This window comes from Mesoplodon mirus, assembly GCF_964341445.2.
Source record: "Mesoplodon mirus genome assembly, chromosome: 14".
Classification (NCBI taxonomy): Eukaryota; Metazoa; Chordata; class Mammalia; order Artiodactyla; family Ziphiidae; genus Mesoplodon; species Mesoplodon mirus.
The window spans coordinates 83,909,834-83,927,772 of NC_138990.1; the positions used below are offsets into that span (position 1 = coordinate 83,909,834).

The 17,939-nt window shown below is 45.3% G+C and overlaps 1 protein-coding gene and 1 long non-coding RNA gene across 5 annotated transcripts in view; one reads left to right on the top strand and one right to left on the bottom strand.

Annotated features, from left to right (window-relative positions):
* The window catches only part of LOC309816020, a 47,489-nt gene extending 45,161 nt beyond the window's left edge, over window positions 1–2,328 (bottom strand). For 2 of the 4 annotated variants that reach the window (XR_014295948.1, XR_014295949.1), the window contains exon 1: window positions 875–1,365. This is a non-coding gene — a long non-coding RNA (uncharacterized lncRNA). Of the gene's footprint in view, window positions 1–874; window positions 1,366–1,818 lie in introns of those variants that run through there. The other 2 variants (XR_014295946.1, XR_014295947.1) reach the window with 2 other exon arrangements.
* Window positions 2,329–2,827: 499 nt separating this feature from the next.
* On the top strand, window positions 2,828–4,507 carry PCBP1 (poly(rC) binding protein 1). The gene has a single exon (XM_082643156.1). It carries the CDS (start codon window positions 3,097–3,099, stop codon window positions 4,165–4,167), a length of 1,071 nt encoding a protein of 356 aa, XP_082499282.1. The 5' UTR covers window positions 2,828–3,096; the 3' UTR covers window positions 4,168–4,507.
* The last annotated feature ends 13,432 nt before the right edge of the window (window positions 4,508–17,939 follow it).

Here is a 17,939-nt window from a genome sequence, read left to right on the forward strand (position 1 = left end):
TTGTTTCCTTTATCCGTATGTACGCATATATGTTTCAATTACGTAAAACATGCTTATGGTGGTTTGCTTTTAAACATGTGAGAACCACTGAATTGACACAGAAAATAAAGGTTCAAACAGCGGCTGGCACACGGTAAGCACTTAGTGCTGTGACTGTCATTGTTGCTGTTATGCACCTACCTGTTAACGGTGCTTGTAGGATTATCTAAGGTAATGTGAAAGCGCTTTGGAAAGTCTAATATACAATATTAGTGTACATTAAAGGAAGCAAAAGCCCTTCTCTCCACCTCTTAATACCCATACAAGCATAGCCCTCTTTTGGCACATATTTGTTGCTTGGTCCACAAGTTATTTGTTACATTGAACTGAAAAGTCCACAGACCATGACTTATCTACTACTCTGTCATGCTCTGTCAATATCTGCAGAGAAACAGAGGCTTGGTGCCAGAGTAAATTTATTTATTTTTACCTGGGTGGAGGTTGGGATGGGGAAGGCGAAAGTCATGTCCATGGGAAGCTGAAGGACGCAAGTGAGTCAGAGAAATTGCCTGCTCCCCGCCACAGGTAGACTCAAATGCGCCACAGACCTGGCTGGACTGACAGATACTTGAGCCTTTATGCAGGGCTGAATCACTTCCTTTTCTCTATCCTCACCCAGACAACTCATAAAAAAAAAAAAAAAAGCCTCTGAGCTCCTCACAGGCATAGCTCACACCAGGAAAAACTGGGAATCCCCAAACAGATACAAATAGGGGGTGACTATGCAACAAAAAGTTACCTGAGGGGTTCCTTGAAATAACAAGCCCACCTAAACGTCCAGATAGCATTTAAATTCAAAACCCTGACTTAGAGAAAAATTCGGAAGTGTGCTCACCAATAACTGTATCAGGTCTGGATTCCATCCTCAACACTGTGTGACCTTGAATTAGTCACTGCATCTCTCTGGGCCTAAGTGATTTCATCTGCTAAAAAAAAAAAGAGAGAGAGAGATAACACGTAGCTCACAGGGTCATTGTAAAAATTAAAAAAGACGGTATGCAGTAAAATGGCTAGCACAGGATCTGGCACTGGTAAATGCACAATAAATGTCTGTCCCTTCTAGCCTACAAGTCAACAACTACGGCGAACTGAGGTTCACTGGCCAGCTCATAGGTATCCTAGTCGCTTCATGGAAATTGCCTTCTTTTAAAAGAAGCTTTATAATACCATTTCTTTATCTCTCTAGCACAATAGCCTATTCTAGAAGTCTAGGAAAGCAATAATTTCCCATCTCATTCTTTACAAGTAGTGATTCCTAAATGTTTTGGTACTGAGGACCCAAATTATGCATTGGTACTGCCCCCCCCATCCATTATTAAACGAAATGAGAGACTCGGTATGATGCCTACATTTTACAGTTATTTGCGTTCCCGTTTCAAATTAATGAAAGAAATGTATTAAAATTCCCCCTCTGAGGCTGGGACCAGCCTGCGGGGTTTCATCCCAATCTGGTCAGAGCACTCGCTGCGCGAGGAAGGCCCCGGCTCACTGGCGGGAGGGGGGGATGGGGGGGCGGTCGCGTTCTAGAGCTTTCGGCCCGACCCCAATTTCTCGTTGGCGACGAATATAGGCCACGTGTCGCCATTTTGTGTTCAGGAAACATGGCGGCCACCCCCACGGGGAAGAAGGGGGGGGAAGGACCGCCACGTTAGCCGCTTTCCCTGAGGGATCCTGAAGCACCCCGCACACTCGGCCTTTTCTGTCTGGCTCAGCCGAGGAAAAGGGGAAGGGGCAGAAATCACAACTGGCTCCCCAAGGGCCCCAGCGACCTTTCTTTACCGGGAGGAACGCGCGGCTCCACACACAGCAAGAAAGGCCCTCCAAGATGGCGGGCCCTGTTGGGGGCCGCCCCCGGAGAGCGTGGGCGCCGCGGCTGCACCGAGCGGGGAAAGGGCCGAAAGGCAGCAGCGGGAGAGTAGCTCGCGCAGGGAAAACCGCAGGAGCTCCCCAGAGCAGGGGTAAATGCGGTCCCCCAAGATGCACGCCATTGTCTTAAATGTCTGACGAGGCGGCAGCGACTAAAACGACACCGCTCAGGAGGTGGGGGTTCTGCGGGTTTAACGAAAGAGAGTTGCAAAATGCAGACAAAGCATTATGTAAATGGACGCCATTCTCTTCATGGCCATGTTTCTAGCACTTCCCAGAAACCATGAGCAGAGCCGTGACTTTGACGGCGGCGCGTGGTGGGTTTTGGTCTTTCTCCCCACCGACCACCGCCACGGGGCCGAGGTGGGGGTGGAGGCTGGCGGGGGACGCCCCGACGCCGAACATGAAGGGGTCCCACGTGCCCGCCCGCCCCCCAAGCCTCGCCTCGCCGCCCCTCCCCCCCGGAAGACCGCGGCTGCCCCTCCCGTTCTCCCCACACCCTCACGCACGCGCTCTGGCCGCCTCGAGCGCATGTTTTAAACCCGCGGCGTCCTAGCAGCCGCCTGCAGTTATCGCCGGGGCTGCCCGTGTCGCTCCGCGCTGAAACCGCTTTTGTAGGGCGGGAAAATAACGTGTCGCCTCCGCGCACAACACTACCGTTTCCAAACATCTGCCGGCGGCTCTGGGGTTAATAAAATACATGTTCGTTTTAAAACTTTGCCGGACTCACAGCTTCTGCCTACCGGGGCTTTCTTTTCAATGCTAGGCTGTTAAAAGTGTATTTTAAAAACTACTCTATGGGGGTTGGCGCAATCTTGTGACCTAAAAAGGACGGGTCCTCATTTTTTTCAAGGGGTCCTGCGCAGCAAGCACTTCCGGGGTCAGAGGGTACGCGGGGTTGAAAGCGGGCTTCCCGCCCCGCCCAGACCGCCGAGGCTGCCGCCGGAGTCGCCACCGCCGCGCCCTCGCCCACCCGCCCGCCCGCCGCTCCCGGCCCCGCTCGCCCCCTCCGCCGCCGCCGCCCGCCCCTGCGACGACGCCGCGGCCTCCCGCCCGCGCCCGCTCGCTCCCGCGGCCCTCGCTCGCCTCGCGCCGGCAGTTTGGGGCCTACACCTCCCCTCCCCCAGCCAGCCACCAAAGACTTGACCACGTAACGAGCCCAACTCCCCCGAACGCCGCCCGCCGCTCGCCATGGATGCCGGTGTGACTGAAAGTGGACTAAATGTGACTCTCACTATTCGGCTGCTTATGCACGGAAAGGAAGTAGGAAGCATCATTGGGAAGAAAGGGGAGTCGGTTAAGAGGATCCGCGAGGAGAGTGGCGCGCGGATCAACATCTCGGAGGGGAATTGCCCGGAGAGAATCATCACTCTGACCGGCCCCACCAATGCCATCTTTAAGGCCTTCGCTATGATCATCGACAAGCTGGAAGAAGATATCAACAGCTCCATGACCAACAGCACGGCGGCCAGCAGGCCCCCGGTCACCCTGAGGCTGGTGGTGCCGGCCACCCAGTGCGGCTCCCTGATTGGGAAAGGCGGGTGTAAGATCAAAGAGATCCGCGAGAGTACGGGGGCCCAGGTCCAGGTGGCGGGGGATATGCTGCCCAACTCCACCGAGCGGGCCATCACCATTGCTGGCGTGCCGCAGTCTGTCACCGAGTGTGTCAAGCAGATCTGCCTGGTCATGCTGGAGACGCTCTCCCAGTCTCCGCAAGGGAGAGTCATGACCATTCCGTACCAGCCCATGCCGGCCAGCTCTCCAGTGATCTGCGCGGGCGGCCAAGATCGGTGCAGCGACGCTGCTGGCTACCCTCACGCCACCCATGACCTGGAGGGACCACCTCTAGATGCCTACTCGATTCAAGGACAACACACCATTTCTCCGCTCGATCTGGCCAAGCTGAACCAGGTGGCAAGACAACAGTCTCACTTTGCCATGATGCACGGCGGGACCGGATTCGCCGGAATTGACTCCAGCTCTCCAGAGGTGAAAGGCTATTGGGCAAGTTTGGATGCATCTACTCAAACTACCCATGAACTCACCATTCCAAATAACTTAATTGGCTGCATAATCGGGCGCCAAGGCGCCAACATTAATGAGATCCGCCAGATGTCCGGGGCCCAGATCAAAATTGCTAACCCAGTGGAAGGCTCTTCTGGTAGGCAGGTTACTATCACTGGTTCTGCTGCCAGTATTAGTCTGGCCCAATATCTAATCAATGCCAGGCTTTCCTCTGAGAAGGGCATGGGGTGCAGCTAGAACAGTGTAGGTTCCCTCATAACCCCTTTCTGCTGTTTTCCCATGATCCAACTGTGTAATTTCTGGTCAGTGATTCCAGGTTTTAAATAATTTGTAAGTGTTCAGTTTCTACACTTTATCATCCGCTAAGAATTTAAAAATCACATTCTCTGTTCAGCTGTTAATGCTGGGATCCATATTTAGTTTTATAAGCTTTTCCCTGTTTTTAGTTTTGGGTTTTTGGGTCATGAGTTTTATTTCTGTTTGTCGATAAGAAATGTAAGAGTGGAATGTTAATAAATTTCAGTTTAGTTCTGTAATGTCAAGAATTTAAAAATTAAAAAATGGATTGGTTAAAAAATGCTTCATATTTGAAAAAGCTGGGAACTACTATCTTAAACTCTTTGTTGGTGCATTTCTTTCTTCCCTTCTAGTGTTAGGCTTTTGTAGGGAGAAGGGTGGGCCCGTCCCTGGTATTTTCTCCAGCCCTTTTCATCTTACTGGTAAGATTCCATTTCCATCCCAACAAAGGAACACGGCAGGCTGGGCCTGCTTTGGGACGTTTGCAGAGACAGTGGGGGGTCGCTTGGAGAGTGACATCCCTCCAGCCAGGTTCCAGAGAGAGGCCTTTGCCCATTTCTCTGGTAGAAAACATAAGGGGTTTCTCAGATGGGAAGAGTATGCCCACTCGGTAGGACCTCTGATGAATGGCAGTGTGTCCTCTAGTCCCACCAGCCCCGCCCTCAATCTCACGTGCAAAACTCTTAGCCAGGAACAAAAAAACGTTCTGAGGTGGGAGGAGCCTGGGGGACCCAGAGAAGAGGTGGGGGAGGGAAGGGCTGGGCGGGGGGGGGGAAGGGAGGGGCTGAGGTGGGGGAAGGGAAAGGGGCTGGGTGGGTCTAAGGGCCTGGGAGAGGGTAGCTGCTACAGGGTGGTGGTAGGGATAGTGGGCTTGGTTGGGCAGCAAGACTGAATGGGGGATGGTAGCAGCGGGGCGCATGTGTCGCGCGTGCACCTGTGGCAAGCGGCCTGTCAAGAGGATGTTATTACACCTGCCAAGTGGCTACCCAGAAACAAAGGAGGCCAGCTTCTAATTCTCCTGCTGTGTGCAATGTTTAGAGAAATAGTACCAGGAAATAATTCTGCCTAAATGGGGCAGTCCACACAGGCAGGAATGTAGGCTGATCATTGACAACCGCGTAAGAACGACCTCAGTGTTAAAAAATGCAGATTCCTGGGTCCCACCCCAAATCTAATCAGAACACTGCATTTTCAGCAAAACTCCAAAAGGTCCTTAGATGTGAGTGCCACTGATTCTCTTCACCAGTGGAGTAGGAAGATCTTTCTGTAAAGGCCTAGCAGCCTCATGTCAGCCAGTGGGTCTAGGCTGAAACTGATGAGAGAAGAAAATTTTTCCACCATTAGGCAAAAACACTAGAAACAGCAGGTTAGGACAATAGACGATTAGGTGCCAGAGTGTGTTGTTCAAACCAGGCACTGTGGGAGATCACCAACAGCAGAAATTCCTGTGGGGGGGGGGAGTATTAGCCACCATAACTATTTGCTGAGGTTTCTTCTCCACAGGGCACCTGCTCCTTTTTTTGGAGGTACAGACCTAGTTCCGAGGGTCCCTGGAGGTAAGATTGGTGTCTACCATGTACTTTATACCCACTGCGGAGTCAGGCAGTTAGTCCCTGAAAGGAGCCCAAGTCCTGGAGTTAAAACTGAATTTAAATTTGAATTCTGCCACTGTGGCCTTGGGCAAATTACTAAGTTCTGTATAAAATGGAGGTGTTGAAGTACACATCTGGGCTTGTGAAAGAAAAAACAAAGCGTGTGTAAAACAGAACAGTGCTTATAATACAGTAGACTTCAATATACTTTAGGTTGCAAAAAGCCAAAGGCCCATTACTGCCCCCAATGTCTTCGGGCAGAGAAATACTGAAAGAAAGCAATGTGTACTAAATGATAAGCTGAGAGAAGACAGTTGTCTTGAGGGGCCAGGATAGGTAAGGGAGACACTAGTGAAGACCCAGCAATGGGTTTGATGTCTTCTGGAAATGCTGAGCACAAACCAAGTTTGTGTAGAGCAGGAGGGGATAATTAGGTTGGACCCTCAAACACCACGTCTAATGGTTTGTGAGATACCCTGGAAACTTGCTGGGGGAAGTGGTTCCAATACCCTATATAAAGTAGGCCTCAGGGCTTCCCTGGTGGCACAGTGGTTGAGAGTCCGCCTGCCGATGCAGGGGACACGGGTTCGTGCCCCCGTCCGGGAGGATCCCACCTGCCGCGGAGCGGCTGGGCCTGTGAGCCATGGCCGCTGAGCCTGCGCGTCCGGAGCCTGTGCTCCACGACGGGAGAGGCCACAACAGTGAGAGGCCCGCGAACCGCAAAAAAAAAAAAAAAAAAGTAGGCCTCAAATTTTCCTCAAACCCTATCCCCACCCCTTAAAAGGCAAAGCTGGCAATAGTATGTAAAATAATGATTTAGGCAGCAAGGATGGATAGGATAGGATGGGAAGAAGGGCAACTTGGAGAGAATAAAGGCAGGAACAGCAGTTAGAAAACGACCTCAGGTAAGTAGGTTCTAATATTGGTTGGGAAGTGGTATCAATAGAAATGCATATAGAAAGGGACCAATGCAAGAGAGATTGAAACTGCATGAGGAGGAGCAGTGATTTCAGACATGGTGACTGGAGTATTTGCAGGCAGAAATATTCAACAAGTAGCTTGAAATAGGAGACCAGCTCTGAAGGGAAATCAGAGCTACAGGGAGACAGGTAACAAGAGGAGACGGCTAGAGATTGAGCTTTGGGGTATAAGCTGGGGGGTAAAGGGACCTAGTCAAATTGTTCAGTGTATCTCTAGTGCCTGTCACCATACCTAGCATACAGCAGGGGCTCAATAAGTATTTGTGGAATACATATGGAGGAAGCAGCCAATGAAGAAGGAATAGTCAAAGCAGCAGAAGAAAAACCAGGATAGCACCCTTGAGAGTAGTCAAGGAGGAAAGTTTCAAGGCCAATGGAATGACAATAATGCAGCAATTGTGAGGTTCAACAGGTTTGATTGAACATCTATGTGCAAACATCGATTTGAACTAAAACTGGAAGTTTGGGTACAGTTGGGAGATGTGTAATAGCCCATTGTAGTTAGAGCATGTTACTTGGTAAAGGGAGGGAAGCGGAGGGGGAGGAAGCCACAGAATCATCTGAGGCTAAATTATAAACAGCTTTGAATGCCAAAATAAGGGTTTGAGCTTTGTCTTGAAAGCCAGTCGTCTCCAAACATTTTCTTAAAGTGTACCCCTTCTGTAAAAAGTCTTTAGCATATACCCTTATTACGTGCTCATTTATTTATAAATTACGTATATGTCTATAGTCATATGCTTTTTTATAAACTTATATACATAATATAAAGCATAATTCTAAATACGTATATTAGAAAACATAAAAAACTTAAATGTTAACAGTTAAGATAAAAACAAACATAAATCTAATTTCTAATAGTTTTTTTTACTCCCTTTCCTCCCATTCATTTTAGAGATTAAAGGGGATACTGGAGAAGACAATTTCAATGTCATGAGTATCCTTAGGGAGCAGAATTTCAGAAATATGGGGAGAAGCCGGACTGCAGCAGGAGGGGAGGGCTTGGGGGCTGAGGAATGGAGACAGGAGTATAGATGGCTCAAATACGTGGTACAAAGGAGAGAAAGAAATAGGACAGTGACTTGGGGGAGAACTGGGGGAAAGGTTTTTTGTTGTTTTGTTGTTTTTGAAAGGAATCTCACTAAAGGCAGAGTAATAAGGAAGCAATAGAAAGCTAAAAATAAAAGCTACAGGTTTCAGAAGACTGTAAATAGAAGAGGGCATCGGAGCAGTGACTGTCAGTTGCCAGGCCAGTTTGACTACTAGAGTTAAATTCACATTGTCCCCTCTCTTATGGATACTTGCACTTCCAGACTCCTCCCCTTTCTCTTTGGGGCAGCTTGAGCAGGTCTCATCCTCTTCTGGATGGAGGACTGGAAATGGATGAGCCCCCCCCCACCAGTTGCTTGTCATAGCCCTATCATTCCTGCTACCAGCTGTTAGGCCACCGCCACTGCCACAGTCTGGAGGAGACTAAACAGGTTGACAAACACCTGTGGTGTCATATCCCCTGGAGTTGTCCCCCATATTTAGAAGGCTGGTCTCCCCCCAACCCCCAGTCCCCTCCCTTGCCCCACTCAACAGACACACACACATCACCACCACATGCCCCACCCCAGCCAGCAGTTTGGGCAATGGGTCACCATTCTTGGGTTCACCCGTAGAGCAGTTACTTATTCTCTGTCACCTGTTTGCCAAAGGCTTGAGGTTTGTGAGCTGAATCCACCTCACACAGGTGGATTCACACACACACACACACACACACACACACACACACACACACACACACACACACACACACACACCCCACCCCCGGCTACCCCAAGTAGAGAACCACATACGGTCCAGCATCGCTGGGCCTGTCATCCCTGCGAAAAGGCAGCACCCAGCCAAACATATACATAGGCAGTCACCACCGGAGAAGCTGTCCACTGCCAAGTCCTCTGGCCACCTTGCTTGGTCTGGCCACCTGAGGATTCCAATCTGACCACATCACTCCCCTGCTTAAAGGCCATCAAGTCTCACCTCTACCCATGGTCTACAAAAGGAAATCCAAACTTCTCAGCAGAGTTTCCAGACCCTTCAGGATCTGTTCCCACCAGCTTCACCAGTGCAAAGACTGCTAGGCTCTTGCAGTTCCCCAAAGTCATTCTGTTTGGGCATCCTTGCATTTGGGAAATCATTGTTTCTTCGTAATTCTGACCCTGGCTGTCTTCTTCATTACCTGCCTGGGGTTCTGGGGTTCCCGCTCTTGAGCATCAAAATTCTGCAAGGAAAATTATACTCTGCTGGGTTCTATGTTCAGAGACCTGAGTTCTAGTCCTGGCTCTAAGTGATCGGGGACAAATTGCTCCCCCTTCCCGGGTCGCAGTCCTCCCTCTGAGCTAACTGGGTAAGATAATATCCATGGCTGCTTGGGAAATACTGCCTTCGTGGGCACCCAACCCTGCTTCTGCCTCCTGCCACAGGGCTGACTTTTGACACACAGGCCTTCTGTAAACACTCTAAGAGAGAAAAACGGAAGTTAACAAAAAACTGGCAGCAGCAAGCCCCAGCTTGGCATTTTGGGTAACTATTCAACCAGGGCTTGATTGAGGAGGAAGCAGAGAGGAACTACCAGAGAGGTTTGCTCTGAATATCCCTGAAGGTTCTGTCCGCTTTAGACTTTCTGGGGAAGAGGAGAGGGCAGTAGAGGGAAAGGCAAAGGGGGCATGCCAGAGAAGGTTACATGCGGGCAGGCAGAGATAGGCCGCCAAGCAGACCCAGGCCCCCGCCCCCTTCCTTCCCCTGCTCTCAGGCCCTAACAGTGAAGGCCCTGTGAGATGGCTCTGGCTCCCCTGAGTGCCCCCTGGACCCATGTCCACTAAAGTAGGGAGAGGGTAACTATAGCTACCCCCTTCTCCTCCCAGCAGCCAGTTAAGTAAGACTCCAGACATCTGCCACGAGGCTCAGTCCACCTTGGTGGGGAGTTGAGGCAACTAACTCTGCTTCAGTGATAGCAAACACATTCCCCAATTAGCCACTCAGGTGGTGGAAGACCCCAAATTGCTTACTCCCTGAGCCATTCGACCGTACCAAGGAGACAGATGAACTTTCTTAAACCTGCCTCCATGTAGATGAAAACCCGTGCCTTCATTTGTTAGTTTACCTCTATTTCAGAAAACATTTTCAGGGCTTGCTCAGTAGCCCTTAAGAGAACCTTCTCCCACTGGCTCCTGACAGGATGTCAGTGAGGTCAGATGTGGTCATTCCCCAGCCTGCAACCTGAGCCACTCAAGCAACATCTCCAGGACTGGCTAACATTTATCAAAAGCTTGCTATGTGCAAAGCACTGTTCCAAGCACTTCAAATGAATTAACTCCTTGAATCCACAGGGCCCTATGAGGTACAGTTATTCTGATGCCACTTTACAGGTGAGAAAACTGAGGCACACTGCAGTGAGGTGACTTGTCTGAGCTTACAGAGCCAGTGGGAGGCAGAGACAGTATTTGAGCATGAGCAATGTAGCTCCCAAGCTGCTTTCTAGCCACCATTCTGGCCTGTCCCACTAGGCCAGAAAAACTGCCCTGGGAGAGCCTAATTGTTTCATTTTGTCTTTAATAACTTTTATTGCCCAATTTTTCAGTTGACACAGCAATACATATTTTTGTAGAACATACATAAATATATAATACATATGAAAATCCATATTGGTACATATTGCTAACTAGAGGTTAACGTCCTCTAGTCTTTTGTTTTACATACTACTCTTTTAAAGTAGCATATATAGGGCTCCCCTGGTGGCTCAGTGGTTAAGAATCCTCCTGCCAATGCAGGGGACACGGGTTCAAGCCCGGTCCAGGAAGATCCCAAATGCCACGGAGCAACTAAGCCCATGCACCACAACTACTGAGCCTGCTCTAGAGCCTGTGAGCCACAGCTACTGAGCCCGCAAGCCACAGCTACTGAGGCCCATGCGCCTAGAGCCTGTGCTCCGCAACAAGAGAAACCACCGCAATGAGAAGCCCGCGCGCGGCAACAAAGAGTAGCCCCTGCTCACCTCAATTAGAGAAAGCCCGCAGCAGTGAAGACCCAACGCAGCCAAAAAATAAATAAATAAAATAAATAAATTTATTTAAAAAATAAAAATAAAAAATAAAGTAGCATATATATACTATCCTTTTAAAAGTGGATATACTCTACACACTAACTTGTATGCTATTTTCCTTTTTATTAAATTGAGATATCATTCGTATACCATAAAATTCACCATTTTAAAGTGTACAGTTTCGTGGGTTTTAGTATATTCACGAGGCTGTGCATTCATCACCACTATCTTATGCCAGACGTTTCACCACCTCAAAAAGAAACCCATACCTGTTACCAGACACTCCTCATTCCTCACACACCCCATCTACCCCATTCCTTGGCAACCAGTAATCTACTTTCTGACTCTATGGATTTGCTTATTCTGGACATTCCATATAAATAGAATTATATAATACGTGACCTTTTGTGTCTAGCTTCTTTCACTTAGCATAATGATTTAAAGGTTCCTCCATGTTGTCACACATATCAATACTTTGCTCCTTTTTATGACTGAATATATTCCACTGTATGGCTATAGTACAAGTTGTTTATCCATTCATCAGTTGATAGACATTTGAGTTGTTTCCACTTTTTGGCTATTATTAATAATGCTGTCATGAACATTCCTGTATAAGTTTTTATGTGGACATAGGTTTTCATTCCTCTTGAGTATATACCTAGGAGTAGAACTGCTGGGTTATGTGGTAAATCTGTTTAACTTTTTGAGGAACTGCCAAATAGCTTTCCATGGGGGCTGCACCATTTTACATTCCCACCAGCAGTGTATGAGGGTTCCAGTTTTTCTACCTTCTTGCTAATGCTTGTTAGTTTCTTTTCTTTTTTCTTTTTTTGGAGTCATCCTAGTGGACATGAAGTGATACCTCATTGTAATTTTGGTTTGGATTTCCCTAATGATTTGCATTTCCTTCACTGAGAATTTTTTCTTGTGCTTATCAGTCATTTGAATATCTTCTTTGGAGAAATGTTTATTCAAATACTTTGAGCATTTAAAAAGTTAGGTTATCTTCTTGTTGAGTTGTAAGATATCTTTTTTTTTTTTTTTTTTTTGGCTGTGTTGGGTCTTTGTTGCTGTGCGCAGGCTTTTCTCTAGTTGCGGCGAGCGGGGACTACTCTTCATTGTGGTGCATGGGCTTCTCACTATGGTGGCTTCTCGTGGAGCATGGGCTCTAGGTGCTCGGGCTTCAGTAGTTGCGGCGCACGGGCTTAGCTGCTCTGCGGCATGTGGGATTTTCCCGGATGGAACCCGTGTCCCCTGCATTGGCAGGTGGATTCTTTTTTCTTTTAAATAAATTTATTTATTTATTTATTTTTGGCTGCATTGGGTCTTTGTTGCTGCACGCAGGCTTTCTCTAGTTGCGGTGAGTGGGGGCTACTCTTTGTTGTGGTGCGCGGGCTTCTCATTGTGGTGGCTTCTCTTGTTGCTGAGCACGGGCTCTAGGCGTGCAGGCTTCAGTAGTTGTGGCTCGCAGGCTCTAAGGCACAGGCTCAGTAGTTGCGGCGTTCGGGCTTAGTTGCTCCGCAGCATGTGGGATCTTCCCGGACCGGGGCGCAAACCCATGTCCCCTGCATTGGCAGACAGATTCTTAACCACTGCGCCACCAGGGAAGTCCCGTGAGAGTTCTTTATATATTCTATATACTAGAATCTTATCTCATAGATGACCACAAATATTTTCTCCCATTTTGTGGGTTGTCTCTTAACTTTCTTGATAGTGTCCTTTGAAGCATAAAAGTTTTAAATTTTGTTTAATTTTTTTTTTTTAGGCCGCACCTCACATGGCTTGTGGGATCTTAGTTCCAGGGCTCGAACCCAGGCCCTAGCAGTGAAAGCTCCGAGTCCTAACCACTGGACCTCCAGGGAATTCCCAAAACGTTTTTAATTTTGATGAAGTCCAGTTTATTTTTTTCTTTGTTGTGCTTTTGGGTGTCATAGCTAAGAAACCATTGCTTAATCTAAGGTCATAAAGAATTATACTAATGTTTTCTTCTAAGAGTTTTATAGTTCTACCTCTTACACTATAAAACTCTTAAAACATAAGCATAAATCTTCATGACCTTAGATTTAAGCCTTTGATCCATTTTGAACTAATTCTTATTTATGGTCTGAGTAGGGATCCAAATTCATTCTTTTGCGTGTGGATATCCAGTTGTCCCAGCACCACTGGTTGAAAAACTTTTTCATTATATCCTATTTTTTAACTTAATAAACTGTGAATATTTTCCACTGTGATAAATCAATAAATACTATTTTGTAGTAGTATTTTTTATTAGCCATATGTGCTCCATTACACTCATGTAATTTATTTAACTAATCTCCTATTTACAGACATGTAAATTGTTTTTACATTTTACTGTCTTAAATAAAGTGGTGAATATATTAGAAAAATATCTTGAGATACATCTCTGATTATTTTCTTAGGACAAATTATTCAAAAGAGGAAAGGCTGGATTAAAGGGCAGCTTTATTTTCAAGGCTTTAGATGCATACCATCACCTTACTTTAGAGCAGCAGTTCTCAAACTTTTTGGTCTGAGGATCCCTTTACACTCAAAAATTATTGCGTTTCCCAACAGGCTTTTGTTTGTGTGGGTTATTCTATTTGTATTAACTGTCTTAGAAATTAAAACATTAAACATTTATATATTCATTTCAAAATAACTATCATGAACCCATTAAGTGCTAACATAAATGATACCTTTTTTTTATTAAAAATAGTATTTTCCACAACAAAAAACATTTAATGAGAAAAGTGGCTGTTTGACAGTTGTCCAAACCCTTTCAGTATCTGGTTGAATAGAATATGCTGGAGTCTCATTATCTGTTTCTGCATCAGGCTGGCTGAGATATCACACATCATCTAGCCTCTGGAAAACTGCACTCCACACTAATGAGAGAATGAGAATGAAAAGGGCAAATAACATCTCAGTAATATCATAAAAATAGTTTTGACCTCTTAGATCCCTAAAGAGTCTCAAGGAGCCCTAGGTGTCCCTGACCACTCTTTGAGAAATGCTGCTCTGTGGAAAGGTTTTACCAAGTATATTCTTGTGACTGTACCCTTTTTCCTGCACCTCCAACAGTGGGCATCATCACTTTTTAAAAAAATTTTATTTATTCTTTTCTTAATTTTTATTTTTTGTGTTAGTTTCAGGTGTACAGCAGAGTGACGCAGTTATGCATATACATGTATCTATTCTTTTTCAAATCCTTTTCCCATTTAGGTTATTACAGAATATTGAGTAGAGTTCCTTGTGCTATACAGTAGGTCCTTGTTAGTTATCTATTTTACATCATTTTTAAAAATATCTTCATTGGAGTATAATTGCTTTACACATTTTTTTTAACATTTGCTAATTTGTTAAGCAAAAAGCAGGCCCTCTTTATGATTTGAATGTGCACTCTGTAATTTCTCATAATGTTGAAACTTTTTTCATGATTTTTGTAATTTATATTTTTCTTTTATAGATTGCCTTTTCATATCCTTTGCATGTTTTCTTCCTGAGATGATCCTCTTCTATCTTAATGATTGTAAGAGCATTCTATATATTTAGGATATTAGCCCCTTGTCATGAAAGTTGGGAGTGTTTTTGATGTGCATGAGTTTTGTTTTGTTTTGTTTTGTTTTATATAGGCAAACTGACCAGTATTTTTCATGGTTTTGTCCTCTCCTTTTGCCCTACCTAAAGTCAAATAAATTATCCTCTAATTTAATTTCCCACCAGCTGTGTGAATGTGCCTGTTTGGCCTAGGAAGGCATCAGGAAGTACCAGATTAGCACTTTTATAGTATTATTTTTATTTTATTGATTATGTGGGTATTACACAATGAAAGTGAAATCACATTTGAGCCAGAATGAAGATGACCTTTGATGTCATCATGCCAGGACATCTCCCACCAAGTGTCCTTGGGGAGAAAATTCCTGCTTACCCAGAACAAGGTGACAGAAGTAAGGTTTATTGTTTGCATGTCTGATGAGGCGGGTCTCACCTGCTCAGAAGCCTGGAGACTTGTGAGTCTCCTGTTCCTCCCAGGGGAGGAGGTGGCCCATCCGGGTGGGCTCCTGGCCTCATGCCAACGCTGTGGTGCCCAGCAGGGGGCTGTCTCAACGTACCTGAGATGGGGCCAATTTATACCCAAAAATTTAGCAAGGGATTCAGGTCTCCAGAAGTTAAAGCTTTATTAGGGGACATGAGTGCCAAAGCACTCATGACCCATTTCTTAGGAAGAGCCATTTGAAAATAAGAAAAGGAAACTAGAACTTAACAGTCTGACAGGATATTCTAGCTAACCACAAATTTACAGAATTATAGCTTAGCTACAGAGATCCCCTTTCGCAACTTTTTGCAAATCTCTCCAGTAAATGCTACCTTCTAGAGCTTGACGGCTCTCTGAAAAAGGTAATCAGAAACCATTACAAAGTGGATTTTTGCATCCAAGATGACTAAGCGCAGCGAGCAGGGATTTTCCCAGGATTGTTTCCCATGTTCTTAAGCACACTAGAGACTTTTCTTTGCCAATCTGGCAGGTGAAAACAAATGTCATGGCATTGTGTTAATTTTCATTCCTTAGATTACTGGTGAGTAAAAAAAAAAAAAAAAAAATTATACATTTCTCAGCTGTTTGCATTTCTCCTTTGGTGAATTACCTATTAAACACTTTTTTCACCTTTTTCTGTTGGGGTGTTCATATTTTTCTTATTGACTGAGGATCTTATTACATAGTAAAATATTAACACTTCATCATATATACTGCATTTTTTCCCTCAATTTGTCAGTTTCCTTTCAGCTTCTGCTCTGCAGAAGTTTCTAATGACTAAGAAGCTAAATCTATCAATCTTTAACTTTACGGTTTCTGTCTTCAGCGTCACGCTTGGGAAGTCCTCTCCTCACCACAATTATTAAAAAAAAATAATCCTCTTTTTTCTTCTAGTATTTTATGTTTTCATTTTTTACATTTAAATCTAATCCATCTGAAATTTATTTTGGTATATATGGTAGGAAAAGCTAATAATTTTTTCCCCAAAATTGCTGGCTAGTTGTCCCAATGATATTTCTTGAATAATCCAGGAATGACAAATATGTGGCCTGAGTGTAGTCTTCTGTTCCTGGGCCCCTGGAAGACATTTCTAATCAAATGCAGAACTCCTGGCTAAGCTTAGACTAGGCCTCACAGCCCTCCTAGAACTTCAGGCAGCCACCTCCTACTCCTACCTGTGACATTTGGTATCAAGATGAAACTCTACCATTCTCTAGACTAATCCTTCCTCTTCCCCATTGATGTGAGAGACCTTTATTAGAAAATATTCTTTTCTATTCTAGACTTTCCTTTCTGCCTTATCGATATGGCTGTCTTTTCCTGTGCCCTCTCCACCCTCTTTGGTTATTACTTCTATGCATTAAACGGTAATAATTGGTAGCACAAGTCTTACACCCTTTGCAACACATTCTTGAATAGTTTCTCTCATTTAAACTTGTAAGTTTATTGAATCAAAGTACCTCCAAAATAAATTAATTAAAACTTAAAATTCATGTTAGATTTTCCAATCTAGATACATAGTATTTCTTTCCATTTTTAAAGCCTTCCTTTATGTTTCTGAATAGTTTTATTCTAAGTCCTACACACTGATTAAGTTTATTCCTAGATATTTTATATTTTTATATTTGTGGTGAGACCTTTTTTCTAATACAATATCTAACTTCTTATTACCAGAGTGAAAGCTTCATGGGAGCAGAGACTACATATCTTTCGTTCATAACTGTAGCCCTACAGCTTAAGAAACAGTGGCTCCACATTGGAGGCTCTATACATTTCTAAGTAAGTGAACATAAAGCTATGCTATTGTCTTAGTGTGTCATTAATTTGTAACAGGCAACTTTGCTGAATTATTGATTAGCTTTGTTTTCCAAGTGATTCCCTGGAATTTTCCACATTTGCGAATATTGATAATTGTTTTCTTTCCAACCTGTATTGTTCTTATTGACTTTTCTTCTAAGACTTATTGAACTGAATAAATCTTTCTATTCAGGTTTCTATTGTTCTTTCAGAACAATCCTAAATAATAGTGATGGCAGTGGGCACCGTTTTCGTGTTCCTAACTTTTATGGTAATACTTCTAGTGTTTCACTGTTAAGTATGATGACTAGAGTAAAAGCAAATTTGATAGAAAGAATGTAATGGGTCCCATTCTGGACGTGTTCAGAGGTGTATTAGTGTGGAGATGTCCAGTAGACAGCTGGACATATAAGAAACCTGGGTTAGGGACTTCCCTAGTGGTGCAGTGGTTAAGAATCTGTCTGCCAATGCAGGGGACACAGGTTCGGTCCCTGATCTGGGAATATCCCACATGCTGCGGAGCAACTAAACCCGCGCACCGCAACTCCTGAGCCCACGTGCCACAACTATGGAAGCCTGCACATTCTAGGGCCCATGCTCTGCAACGAGAGAAGCCACCGCAATGAGAAGCCCACGTACCACAACAAAGAGTAGCCCCTGCTCACCGCAACTAGAGAAAGCCCGCATGCAGCAACAAAGATCCAACGCAGCCAAAAAAAATTAAAAATTAAAAAAAAAAAAGATATCTGGGTTAGAGGGACTTCCCTGGCCATCCAGTGGTTAAGACTCTGCCCTTCCAATGCAGGGGGCATGGGTTTGATCCCTGGTCAGGGAACTAAGATCCCACATGCTGTGCGGCACGGCCAAAAAATAAATAAAAAGTTTTTAAAAAAAAAGAAATCTGGGCTAGAGACAAAGATTTGGGAGTTAACATTGTATAGGTAGGAGCCGAAGCCTTGGGATAGATAAATTCACATAGAGAGAATGTCAAGGATAGAACTGGGGAACACCAATCTCAAGCCTGAGTAGAGGAACAGGAAACCATCAAAGAGATGAAAGAAAATCAGTAAAGGAGTCAGAGGAGACCAAAGATGAATTTCAAGGGAGAGGAGGTGATCAGCACAGCCAAAGAGTGAGGAGGGGGGGCTTCCCTGGTAGCGCAGTGGTTGAGAGTCCGCCTGTCGATGCAGGGGACATGGGTTCGTGCCCCGGTCTGGAAAGAT

Coding starts and splice junctions, on each gene's coding strand:
- PCBP1 (XM_082643156.1), top strand. CDS start 3,097: ATGGATGCCGGTGTGACTGAAAGTGGACTAAATGTGACTCTCACTATT.